The 12020-nt window shown below is 70.4% G+C and overlaps 1 protein-coding gene across 2 annotated transcripts; it reads right to left on the reverse strand.

The window, feature by feature from the left end:
• Positions 1-226: 226 nt before the first annotated feature.
• On the reverse strand, positions 227-5101 carry ETHE1 (ETHE1 persulfide dioxygenase). Of its 2 annotated transcripts, none has more exons than XM_089772332.1 (7): positions 4829-4954; positions 4479-4623; positions 4015-4163; positions 3524-3653; positions 3074-3163; positions 1560-1676; positions 227-470 (listed from the first exon to the last, which is right to left on the reverse strand). In XM_089772332.1, the coding sequence occupies exons 1-7, from the start codon at positions 4922-4924 to the stop codon at positions 418-420; spliced, it is 780 nt and encodes a 259-aa protein (XP_089628458.1). In that variant the 5' UTR covers positions 4925-4954; the 3' UTR covers positions 227-417. The 2 variants fall into 2 exon arrangements, with proteins under 2 accessions (XP_089628458.1, XP_089628459.1); XM_089772333.1 differs by lacking the exon at positions 4829-4954 and adding an exon at positions 4965-5101 and having other exon boundaries at positions 229-470.
• Between the last annotated feature and the right edge of the window lie 6919 nt (positions 5102-12020).

Raw genomic sequence — 12020 nt, forward strand, 5'->3', positions numbered from 1 at the left:
GATCTAGGGAGAGTCCCACTAGAGCAAACAGCGCTGCCCCACAGCCCAGCCCCCAGGGTTACCCCTGGGCAGCAGCGGGGGGAGGGGGCCTGACAGACCCAGAGGGGTCCCTGCGCTCTGCACTCCAGGCTCAGGGAGCGGGGGGGGGGGGTCTTTGCTCCCCAGGGGAGGCCAGCAGATGCCCCCCCACACAGGAAGGTGCAGACTCCGTAATGCTGGGGGGGTTGGAGGAATGAGGGGCGGGGGGGAGGGAAGCCGCGGTGCCGGAAGATCGTTAATCCCCCACCTAGGGAGGATCGAAAGGGGGGGGCTCCCAGATCTCACCGAAGGGTGGGGACTGGGGTGACAGTCAGGGACACACCAATGCGAGGGCGTGGCCTCTGGGGAGGGCGTGGCCTCACAGGACGCAGGGCGGGGCTAAGTCTCCACGTCCTGGATCCCACACTTCAGGTTGGCCGGGACGGCGAAGTCTGCAGGGAGCGAAACAGACACGAGGCCCATGTGACGGGGTCCGGACCGCGTCCACACAGCGCCCCGCCCCCAACCCAGCCGGGCCCCGCCCCCTGCTGCGCCCTGCCCCCAACCCAGCCGGGCCCCGCCCCCCGCTGCGCCCCGCCCCCAACCCAGCCGGGCCCCGCCCCCCCCCGCTGCGCCCCGCCCCCAACCCAGCCGGGCCCCGCCCCCCCAGTGCCCCGAGCCCCCAACCCAGCCGGGCCCCGCCCCCCCAGTGCCCCCCCAGTGCCCCGAGCCCCCAACCCAGCCGGGCCCCGCCCCCCGCTGCGCCCAGCCCCCAACCCAGCTGGGCCCCGCCCTCCCAGTGCCCCGAGCCCCCAACCCAGCCGGGCCCCGCCCCCCGCCCCGCGCCCCCCGCCCCGAGCCCCCAACCCAGCCGGGCCCCGCCCCCCCCAGCCGGGCCCCGCCCCCCGCTGTCCCCGCCCTCCCAGTGCCCCGAGCCCCCAACCCAGCCGGGCTCCGCCCCCTGCTGCGCCCAGCCCCCAACCCAGCCGGGCCCCGCCCCCCGCTGCGCCCAGCCCCCAACCCAGCCGGGCCCCGCCCTCCCAGTGCCCCGAGCCCCCAACCCAGCCGGGCCCCGCCCCCCGCTGCGCCCAGCCCCCAACCCAGCCGGGCCCCGCCCCCCCAGTGCCCCGAGCCCCCAACCCAGCCGGGCCCCGCCCCCCGCTGCGCCCAGCCCCCAACCCAGCTGGGCCCCGCCCCCCCAGTGCCCCGAGCCCCCAACCCAGCCGGGCCCCGCCCCCCCCCGCTGCGCCCAGCCCCCAACCCAGCCCCCGGGCCCCCAACCCAGCTGGGCTCCGCCCCCCCTCAGTGCCCGTAAGCCCCAACCCAGCCGGACTCCCCGCCCCCACTGCCCTGAGCCCCCAACCCAGCCTGGCCTGAGGAGGGAAACCAGGGGTCCGGGCACCTTCCCCCCACTACGCCTTGACCCCAATCCAGCCCGGCCTTGAGGAAGGACCCCAGGGGTCCGGGCCCCTCCCCCCACTGCGCCGAGCCCCCAGCCCAGCCCGAGGAGGGACCCCAGGGATCCGGGCCCCCAGCCTCACCCATTTTTTTTGGTTTCGGCAGATTCAGGTTGTTCATCAGCTGGACGAAGGCCTCGAGGCTCTGGGTCAGGCGGGGGTTCAGGGTCCGCTCTTCCTCCACCGTGGACACCGTCTGGCCTGCAGGGGGCAGCGGGGCGGGTGAGACTCGGCACCAGCAGGGGGAGCCCGCGCCCTGCGGCCCCGCCCCCCTGCCACAGCGCCCCCTAGGGCCCCAGGGCCGCCGCCCCGCTGACTCCTGCCCCAGCCCCCCCCCGCCACAGCGCCCCCTAGGGCCCCAGGGCCAGCGCCGCCGCCCCGCTGACTCCTGCCCCAGCCCCCCCCGCCACAGCGCCCCCTAGGGCCAGCGCCGCCGCCTGCTGACTCCTGCCCCAGCCCCCCTGCCACAGCGCCCCCTAGGGCCCCAGGGCCAGCGCCGCCGCCCCGCTGACTCCTGCCCCAGCCCCCTGCCACAGCGCCCCCTAGGGCCCCAGGGCCAGCGCCGCCGCCCCGCTGACTCCTGCCCCAGCCCCCTGCCACAGCGCCCCCTAGGGCCCCAGGGCCAGCGCCGCCGCCCCGCTGACTCCTGCCCCAGCCCCCCCGCCACAGCGCCCCCTAGGGCCCCAGGGCCAGCGCCGCCGCCCCGCTGACTCCTGCCCCAGCCCCCCGCCACAGCGCCCCCTAGGGCCCCAGGGCCAGCGCCGCCACCCCGCTGACTCCTGCCCCAGCCCCCCGCCACAGCGCCCCCTAGGGCCCCAGGGCCAGCGCCGCCACCCCGCTGACTCCTGCCCCAGCCCCCCGCCACAGCGCCCCCTAGGGCCCCAGGGCCAGCGCCGCCACCCCGCTGACTCCCGCCCCAGCCCCCCGCCACAGCGCCCCCTAGGGCCCCAGGGCCAGCGCCGCCACCCCGCTGACTCCTGCCCCAGCCCCCCGCCACAGCGCCCCCTAGGGCCCCAGGGCCAGCGCCGCCGCCCGCTGACTCCTGCCCCAGCCCCCCGCCACAGCGCCCCCTAGGGCCCCAGGGCCAGCGCCGCCACCCCGCTGACTCCTGCCCCAGCCCCCCGCCACAGCGCCCCCTAGGGCCCCAGGGCCAGCGCCGCCACCCCGCTGACTCCTGCCCCAGCCCCCCGCCACAGCGCCCCCTAGGGCCCCAGGGCCAGCGCCGCCACCCCGCTGACTCCCGCCCCAGCCCCCCGCCACAGCGCCCCCTAGGGCCCCAGGGCCAGCGCCGCCACCCCGCTGACTCCTGCCCCAGCCCCCCGCCACAGCGCCCCCTAGGGCCCCAGGGCCAGCGCCGCCGCCCGCTGACTCCTGCCCCAGCCCCCCCCGCCACAGCGCCCCCTAGGGCCCCAGGGCCAGCGCCGCCGCCCGCTGACTCCTGCCCCAGCCCCCCCGCCACAGCGCCCCTAGGGCCCTAGGGCCAGCGCCGCCGCCCCGCTGACTCCCGCCCCAGCCCCCCCGCCACAGCGCCCCCTAGGGCCCCAGGGCCAGAGCCGCCGCCCCGCTGACTCCCGCCCCAGCCCCCCGCGCTGCCTCACCCGTGTAGTCGTGGGCGGGGTAGATCAGACAGTCTCCGGGCAGCGTGAAGATTTTCTCGTGCACGGAGCGGTACAGGGTCTCCGGGGAGCCTGGGGCCAGACGGGGGGGCTGGTTACCGTGGGCTGGGGGACTCGCACAGCCCGAGCCCCCGGCACGCCCCATAGCACCCCCTGCCCGAGCCCCACACACCCTGCCAGCGCCATGGCAACCAGCCCCCGTGTTCCTCATCACTATGGTAGAGCCAGAGACCCCCTCCGTCACCATGGGAACTGCCAATCACACCCTAGAGATAACCCCTATCCCCATAGGAAAGGCTGGACATGACCTGGAGATATCCCCCATTGCCGTGGCAACCACCATCCTCCCCCCATGTTACCATTCACCCCACCCCTGAGATCCCCTCCCCCCGGCAACGCCCCCCCTCCGCCCAGCCCCCCAGCTCGCCACACCCTGCTGGAAGTCGGTGCGGCCGCAGCCCCGGATCAGCAGTGTGTCCCCGGTGAAGGCCATGGTCCTGTCATTCAGCACGTAGGTCAGGCAGCCGTCCGTGTGTCCGGGCGTGGCTCGGGCTTCTAGGGCCTGCAGACGGGGGGACAGCGACATGACCCTCCATGGGACCCAGGAGTGCTGGCTCCTAGCCCCGGGCTCTAACCACTAGACCCCACGTCCCCCCCAGAGCGGCAGGGAACCCAGGAGTGTGGGCGCCCAGCCCTCCTGCTCTAACCACTAGACCCCACTCTCCTCCCAGAGCGGCAGGGAACCCAGGAGTGTGGGCGCCCAGCCCTCCTGCTCTAACCATTAGACCCCCCCAGTCCCCTACCAGAGTGGCAGGGAGCCCAGGAGTTGGGGTGCCCAGCCCTCCTGCTCTAACCACTAGACCCCCCCACTCCTCTCCCAGAGCGGCAGGGAACCCAGCAGTCGGGGCGCCCAGGTGACTTACGAAGGCCCCGAATTCCAGGGCGTGGCCCTCCTGGATGTGGATGTCGGCCGAGGCGCCGCTGTCCTTGGCGATGACGCTGCGGCAGCCCGGCAGCATCTTCTTCAGCAGCCCGGTGCCCGTGATGTGGTCGGCGTGGCAGTGCGTGTTGGCTGCGGGGACACAACCAGGGACTGAGTGACGGGAACCTGGCCCGGCCCCCCTGAGCCAGCCAGTGCCCCCCGGGGCTGCATCGGGGCCGGCGCCCCCTGGAGGGGAAAGCCCTGTGCCCCCTTTTTCCAGCCCCCACCAGAAACCAGCCAGTGCCCGCCCTGGGGCCGGAGGGGAAAGTTCCCTGGTCTCATCCCCTGGCCCTAGAGCCGGCTGCCCCTCCCCCCGGGCTGGGGCTGCATCGGGGTCGATGCCCCTGGAGGGGAAAGGCCCCAGACCGTTCCCTGGCCCAGGGAGCCTCCCAGGGCGGCTCTCACCTGCGAACAGCAAGTTGAGGCCCAGCTCCCGCACCAGTTTTGCATCCCGCTTGGCCGTCTCCAGCACGGGGTCGATCAGAACGGCCTCCTTGCTCTCCCGGTCGGCCAGCAGGTAGGTGTAGGTGCAGCTCTCGGGCTCAAAGAGCTGGGAAGGGAGATGTAGTGAGCAGCGCCAGGGGAGTGGGGGCTAGTGGTTAGAGCAGGCTGGGCGCCAGGCCCCCGGCATGCGCTGGTGGGTGCTAATGCCCAGCTGCCGAGCCCAGGCCCTGTGTCCTCGCACCCAGCGGCCGTGCACCCAGTCCCGTTAACCCCCGGCACACTTGCAACCTGCCCCCGGATCCCCAACTCACCCCCTGCCCTTGCGGCAGCACGGAGCCGGTAACCACGGCGCTGCCAGGAGGGACTGATCCGGGCACGCCCCCAGCCTGCCAGCCACCTGTGCCCATCCCTGGAGAACCAGGCTCCTGGCTCCCCGCCCGCACTCACCTGCCGGAACAGCAGCCGCTGGCCCTGGGCTCGGCAGGTGCAGGGGGTTCTCCGGGCCATGCCTGGGCCTTGGGCAATGCCAGGCTGGCCGGGAGGAGACTTTAAATGCCGGTGGTGGGGGAGGGAGGGAGGGAGGGAGAAAGGGGGCGGAGAGGGCACAGGGCAGGTTGCAGATGTACAGTGATTGGGCCTGGGGCAGGGCCGGGAGCCAGCACTCCGGGGTTCTCTCCCCAGCTCTGGGAAGGGAGGGGGGTCTAGTGGTTAGAGCAGGGGGGCCTGGAGCCAGCACTCTCCAGGAAGGGGCAGGAGGTGTCTGGGGGCTTCGCGTAGGAGAGGCAGGACACCTGGGTTCTTTCTGCATGGCAGGTGGACCCTTTCCCCCTTTGTGCCTCAGTTTCCCCGCCTAGGAGCAAGCCGAGTGTTCTGCTCCAGGAAGGCCAGTTCAGTTCAACAGAGGCGGATGTTCAGGGAGTCCCTCTGCGGGGTGGGGGATCCGCAGAGCTACAGACAGGCCCCCCAGCCCCCAATCCCCCGCTGCCAGCTGCTCCTGCCCTCCTGGGGCCTTTCCTGGGCACAGGGCCCTTCTCCTCTAGGGGGCACTGATCCTCCACTCGGGGGGCAGGGCGGAGGGACAGGTTAGCCTGGAAGGGACCTTGCTCGGCCCTCCAGGCCCAGAGGCAGAGCTGGGCCCTACCGGCAGGTGTTTCTCACGCCTGGTCTCAAAGCCACCCAGTGAGGGACAGGCTGCCGGGGCATTTACCCCCCGTCCTGGTGTCCAGCCCGACCCCTCTGCTTCTTGCCCTGTCCGCGGCGCGAACAATTCGTCACCCTCCCCTTCGCCGTCTAGGCACGTGCGGGGTGGGTGGGGGCCGAGGGGGTCACGAGTCAGCTCTGCTCTGCGAGGGGAATGAGGTCTAGTGGTTAGAGCACGGCTGGGGGCCAGGACTCCGGAGTCCCATGAAGGGGCATCTCGCAGGCCCTTCCCCCTCTTCCCCGGACTAAATAAACCCAGTTTCTTCCCCCTGCCCGGGCAGGCCCTAGACCTCTCCTGGCTCCTCTCCGGGCAGGGTCCCAGCTGGGTGGAGCCGAGAAAGCCCCCCTGCTGGCTTGTTTACAACGCGCCCCAAGAGGGCACCCAGGCAGGAGGCCTCAGGGCTCCCCAGCGCGTCACCAGGTGACTCAGTCGGTGTCAGCCGAGCCCTGCTCCCGGGTGGCTGCCGGGCCCCTGGCTGCTCCGCCCCATGCCGAGGAGGCTGCGTTTGTCCCAGTTTCCATCCTCTTCACTGCGCCCATTCCTGCAGCTTCCGGGGAAGGAACCCTGGCCCCTTCTCTCCCTCCCCCGACGTGCTTGTGACAAAGGGAGGAATGTCCTGCGTGTTTGCACGGCCGTTGTGCGTGCCTCAGTTTCCCTGTGTGCTGTGCGTGCAACAAAGGGGCTTGTTGTTGCAGAGGCCCAGCGGTGACCTCGCCTCGCAGACCTGGACTACAGCGGATATGGGGGACCCATAGACTGAGGCCCAAGGGGCCCGGCCCAGCGTGGGAGCCAGCTGGTTCTGGCTGGGGTGGATGGACAAAGGGACGAGTAGAGAGGGGCCCGGGGACCCCACCAGCTGGAGGAGAGGGGCCCAGGAGGTGGAAGAGGGGTTTGGGGGCAGGGGATTTAGGGGGCTGGGCTGGGGACAAGGAGCAGCCGGGGCCATGGGAATGGGACAGAGCCAGCTGGCCAGGGCTGAGCCCGGCCTGGCTCAGACGCCCCAGAATGTGACTCGGCTGGAAGTCCTGACGCTGGAGATCGGGGGCCCGGGGCCCAGAGCGAGGGGATGCCCGAGGGGGCCCCCAGAGCGGCCGAGAAGGCCTGGGCATCCCTGGCAGCTGGGCACTGCCCATAGGCTCGCTGGGCCATTCTCCAAACCAGACCCAGACTCCGGGCAGACCCCTCCAGGGCCCCCCTCGACGGGGCCTTCCCCCAGGACCGTGAGCCGGGATCCCCGCTCTCCGGAATGGCTCTCCAGCCCGCTGTGCACCCGCCTCCCGGTGCCCCCCTGCGGTGCCCTAGGCATTGGGAAGGGCATGCGGTGCCCGGCCGGGTGGCAGGGGAGCTGGAGAACCCGTCTTCACCAGAATAGCAATGTCGTGGTGGCCGGCCCTGCCTTCGGGCTAGCGACGGCGGCCTGGCCGTGCTCAGAGCCAAACCCCTGAGGCAGCCCGGACCCCCCAGGGAAGTGGAGGCAGCTGGATTGGCAGGGGGTGTGCACAGGGGGGGCCCGCGCCGCACGGAATGAACTGGGGGTCACTAGCCCGACCTGGGCAAGTCTCACTTTGTTCTCCAAATCGGGGTCGCAAAGGTAATCGGGGGCAGGGACCGTCCCCACGACCGTCCTCGCTGCCGCTAGACCCGGGCCTGCTCCTGCCGACTGCTGCATTGTGGGGACCCAACGGGTACGTCCGGACTGCGGCCCTCTGCCGGGAGAGGATGCAGATGAGGCAGGTCGACATTGCGAATGAGGCGGGGATTTAAATATCCCGTGCCTAATTTGCATAAAAATGGCCGCCGCGTTTTGCCGACTCAGCACTTTGCCGACAGGCAGCGGGAGTCTAGAGGGGGCTCTGTGGAGAAAGAGCCTTTTCCACGGATCCTGTCAACCTCCTTGCAGGAGACATAAGGGATCCGTGGAAAAGGCTTTTTCTGCATCCCTCTCCCGGCAGAGGGCCGCAGTCCAGACGTACCCGACGAGGCCACGACCTCCCGTCGGACAATCATCTGAGAATGGTGAGGTCTTAGCGGCGGAGCTGTGGGTGGGTGGGCGGGTGTGAGTTACAGAAATAAGTACCCTTCCAATCGAGCGTCGTGGGTGTTGCCTCAGGTGGAGGTGTACCCGACGGGCTGTGCTAACGACCCGGGTGTGGAAATGGATCTCGGGCACCGTGCACGGCTCCTTTGCTGTTCTGTGCGTCGCGCAGTGAAGAGCCCATCTGAGGTGTGTTCACTGGCTCCTCTCGTATGCAGAAGCCGATCCAGGCCACGCTGGGTGTAGGCGCAGCCAGGGCCGGCCCTGCCATGAGGGGAACTGAGGCAGCTGCTTCAGGTGCCAGACTGCGGGGGGGCCACTAGGCCCCAGAGTGGAGAAAACCGTGTCTGCTGCTGGTGCAGATGTTGTCTCTGCAGGAGCCGCCCTAGACGAGCTGCCAGCCGCCCGAGGCGAACCAGGCAACCAGGCCCCCACCTCCACCCCTCGACGATCTTGCACCACCATTTGGCGCCATTTCGCTTGGCGCGCTAGGTGACTGCCTAGTTCGCCCGTATGGACGGGCCGCCCCGACACGCAGAGATGGGGGTAGAGTCGACCAGGAAGGAGGCAGAAGCGAGACCCAAGGGAGGGGCCTGGGGGCGTCACTTGAGCTCCCCGCCTCAGGTGCCAAACTGTGGTGGGCTGGCCCTGTGCAGCCCGTCTACCGCTTCCCCCGCCGCCAGGGGCCTCGCCCTGCGAGACGGGCTGGGCTGCATTGCCGGGCGCGGCTCCGCAAACCCGCTCACAGGCAGACGGTGTGATGCCGCCCTTGTCTGGCCCGCTTCAGCCGCCTGGGCTCGACTCCCCGGCTTGGTCTCAGGACCTAGGTGCAGGCTTGGCCCCACCTGGCCCTCGGGGTCTCTCCCGAGCTGGGCGGATAACAGGGCGCGCTGGGCCGGGCTCTTCGGCCGAGTCCCTCCACGGACGGATGTTCTCGGGCCCGGCCACCGGCAGGAGCCGGAAAGTACCCCCGGCACGTTCCTGCCCCGTTTCCCCTGCCGTTCCCGGGCGCCGGCGGAGCGCTGCTCACGCTCCTCTGTGGGGGGAACAGAAACCGGCGCGGAGCCCTTCGCCCCGCTGCCTCTGCCCCGCCGCCCAGCCATGGGGCTGCCCCGGCCTTGCCCCTCCTCCGCCGTCGCACGGCTCCTAGACTCAGAGCCACCGGTCCCTTTCACCGGCCACCGGCACGAGCGCAGGACTCGGGGGTTCTGCTGGGGAGGGGGGGTTTGTGGTTAGACGCGGGGATGGCTGAGAGCCAGGACTCCTGGGTTCTCTCCCCAGCTTTGGGGAGCCTCGCAGGTGAGGGGCAGGGGCTGGAAACCAGGATGCCTGTGGTCCATCCCCCCCCCCCCCCGTGGCTAAATGGGGTGCTCCCTCGTGGTCCCCTCCCATTCCCCTGGGTGGCCCGCCCCGTACCCCCTCCCTCGCAGGCACTAGTGGCCTTTGTGTCCCTCGCTCCTCTTGGGATTGGCCTTCCTAACTCAGCCCCGACTTCCGTGTTAGCATCCACCCTCCCCGGGCCGAGCTGGCGCCCACGGCGGGTGAGTTTCGCTCCGGAGTTTCAGCCCATGGAAGCCCCCCGGGTACCGCAGGGCCTCTCCTGCCTCCGTCCCTGGCAGGGGCAGTTTGCTCCCGTGTCCTTAAACCACCTCTTGACAACGGCCCTGCCCTGCCCCCGCGATTTGCTTCCCGCGGGACCCTCGCACAGCTCTCGGGGCTGGGCCCTCGGCCTCCACGCGGCTGGGTCCCCTCCTCCCCGTGGGCTCTGTCCCGCCCCGATGCCCTTCCCCCCGCGGCCTCCCACCCGCAGGCTCGCAGCCTCCCTGGGGGGCCCAGATCCAGCCCCGCCTCGGCAAGCTGTCTCCAGTGGCCTCCGAGCGCTGGCTGACCCGTGCCCAGCTGGGGGGAGCCCCTTGTCTCCCCAGACTGGGCTCTGGCTGTTTGTGTCAGTGGGTTTTAAAAGTCTCACAGGCCCCATCTTCCTGCTTAGCCAAGAGCCAGCTCGGCCCCCCGGGCCCCTGGATTTGTGTCTCTTGGGGGGAGACCGCCCCAAGGCCGGCTCCTATGCCCACCTCAGCCTCAGAGCAGGCGCCCCCCCGCGCCCCTTTCTCCCTGCCTAAACCGGGCCCTTTGGCACCTGCCCCGCGGCCGCGTGACTTCATCTGGCAAGTCATCGTGAGGCACCAGGTTGCACAAGCGGGATGATGAGCACAGATCTCCAGCACGTCCTGCTTCCTCGCCCAGCACGCAGGTACCGGGGGCGAGCGCTGAACGTGCCCTGGGCCGCGCCCCGTCCCTGCCCACGTCCCCGGGGCCCTCTTCTGCGGCATGGGGCCACCTCTGGCATGTCCCCCCTCCCCCACTCAACTGCTATGGGGCAGCCAGCATCTGCTCCACCTCCTATGGGGCCTGCTGGGCCGGGAGCTGGAGAAACGTGGGGCAGGTGGGTGGGAAGTGCAGTATCAGCCCCACCCTGAATTTCGCAGCTCAGGGGCGAGCGCAGGGGAAACCTCGGTCTGCGTTGGGAGGGGAGTTTTGTGGTTAGACACCAGGGTGGCTGGGAGCCGCGACTCCCAGGTTCTCTCCCCAGCTTTGGGGACTCTAGTGGGTGAGGGCAGGGGCTGGAAACCAGGACTCCTGCAGGCCAGCCCCAGTTCTGGGAGAGGACAGGGGGGGTCTAGTGGTCAGAGCAGGGGGGCCTAGGAGCCAGGACTCTTGGGTCTCACTCCCAGCTGTCCTCCACAGATGTGCCTGCTTCGTGCCTCAGTTTCCCTCCCTGTAGCACAGAGTGAGGCGCTTGACTCAGTTTCCCCAGGAAAGGTTGGGCCGGTTTCACTCCTTAACCTGGGTTCACAGCTTTGAGATCCAGGTCTGGGAGCACCTGCAGCGTAGGCTGCCCGGCGAGACGGTGCCACGCTCCCTCCCCCGGGGGCCGATCCGGCGCCACAGCCCCACAAAAGCCCCGAATTTGATTTGTCACAGTGGCCCGCCCCCTCGCGCCGCTCTCCGCAGCGCTGGCAACCGCGTGCCAAGGCCGGTCGGCGAGCCCAGAGTGAGCCCCCGCGGCAGAGAGGGGCAGGCAGCCCCCTGGCTCCTCGCTGCAGGCGGGGCGCTTCCCGGGCACCCCAGGGCTGGGGAGAGGCAGAGCAAAGGGGGGTGTCCCTGCTTCTTGGAGGGCAGCTCCCCTCCCCCACCACAGGGACTCTCCCCCTCCGCTGCTCCTCACACATTCACTACCACCTCCCCCCCCCTGCCTCCCAGCCCCAGCAGCCTCCCGCAGACCCACTGGGGGGGGGCCTCTGCTCCCACCTCACACCCCCACTGACCCCTTCCTGCCTCCCGCAGCCCAAGCACAGTGAAGGGACCTGACAGCAGGAGCCCAAGAACCCCAGATCCAGGGGGGGAGGATCTAGGGGCAAAGTGCCCCCTGGCCCCCAGCTGCATCTCCCAGCCCCCTGCAGGGAGGACACATGGGGCTGCCTCCCAGAGGGACACAGGACCCTACAACCAGCCACAACCTCCACTTGGCAATGGCCAAGGGAGCCCTTTTATAGCCCTGCCCCCTTCCCAGCATGCCTTGTGGGCCAGCCTACAGCACCCATCAACCCCTGGGACTCCATCTCCCACAATTCCATCCTTCCTTCCAGGGCTGCAGCCTTAAAGGGGCAGCGTCCCACGTGGGCGGGAGCAGGGCGAGGGCTCCCCCTGCTGGTCCGTGTCCCAAGGGCGAGTTCTAGCCGAGCTCCATGGAGTTCAGGGGGCAGAAAGATTCCCCTCCCCCAGCCTTGCACCTGTCTCTGGGGTGGTTTCCAGGCGTGAGGGTGGACAAGGGACAGACCAAGGGGGGGTCCCTTCTTTAGTGTGTGGGGGGGTGCTGTGGTCAGGGCTCACGGGGGGGGGAGGGAGAAAGAGGGAAGAACTAGTAGGCCTTGGGGGGGTCAGTTCAGCTCTCCAGGAGGGGCAGGGCTGGACATCAAGTCTCCTCCCCTCTTGTTGCCCCAGTGGGCCAGGCCCCATGCAGGTTCCTGCTGCTGTTCGGGGTGGCGGGCTCAGGGGATCTGGGCCCCCCGGCGAAGAGCAGACCCAGGAACCAGGCTGGGGAAACTGAGGCAGCAGTGCTCTCTAGTGTCCAACTGCAGTAACACTCTCTCCACCCTTGCCTGCCCCCCAGCTTGGCCCCCAGGGTCCTTCAGCCCCCCCAACTCAGGCCCCCCCCTTCCCTCCATCCCGGCTCATCGGCCCAGCTTCCCACCACAAACTCGCCAGG

The sequence above is a fragment of the Pelodiscus sinensis genome, chromosome 22 (genome assembly GCF_052426305.1).
Source record: "Pelodiscus sinensis isolate ZL-2025 chromosome 22, ASM5242630v1, whole genome shotgun sequence".
Classification (NCBI taxonomy): Eukaryota; Metazoa; Chordata; order Testudines; family Trionychidae; genus Pelodiscus; species Pelodiscus sinensis.

Coding starts and splice junctions, on each gene's coding strand:
- ETHE1 (XM_089772332.1), bottom strand. CDS start 4,924: ATGGGCACAGGTGGCTGGCAGGCTGGGGGCGTGCCCGGATCAGTCCCT. Junction 3,164..3,523: donor CCGCACCGACTTCCAGCAGG/GTGTGGCGAGCT, acceptor GTCTGGCCCCAG/GCTCCCCGGAGACCCTGTAC. Junction 471..1,559: donor GCCGAAACCAAAAAAAATGG/GTGAGGCTGGGG, acceptor CGCTCCCTGCAG/ACTTCGCCGTCCCGGCCAAC.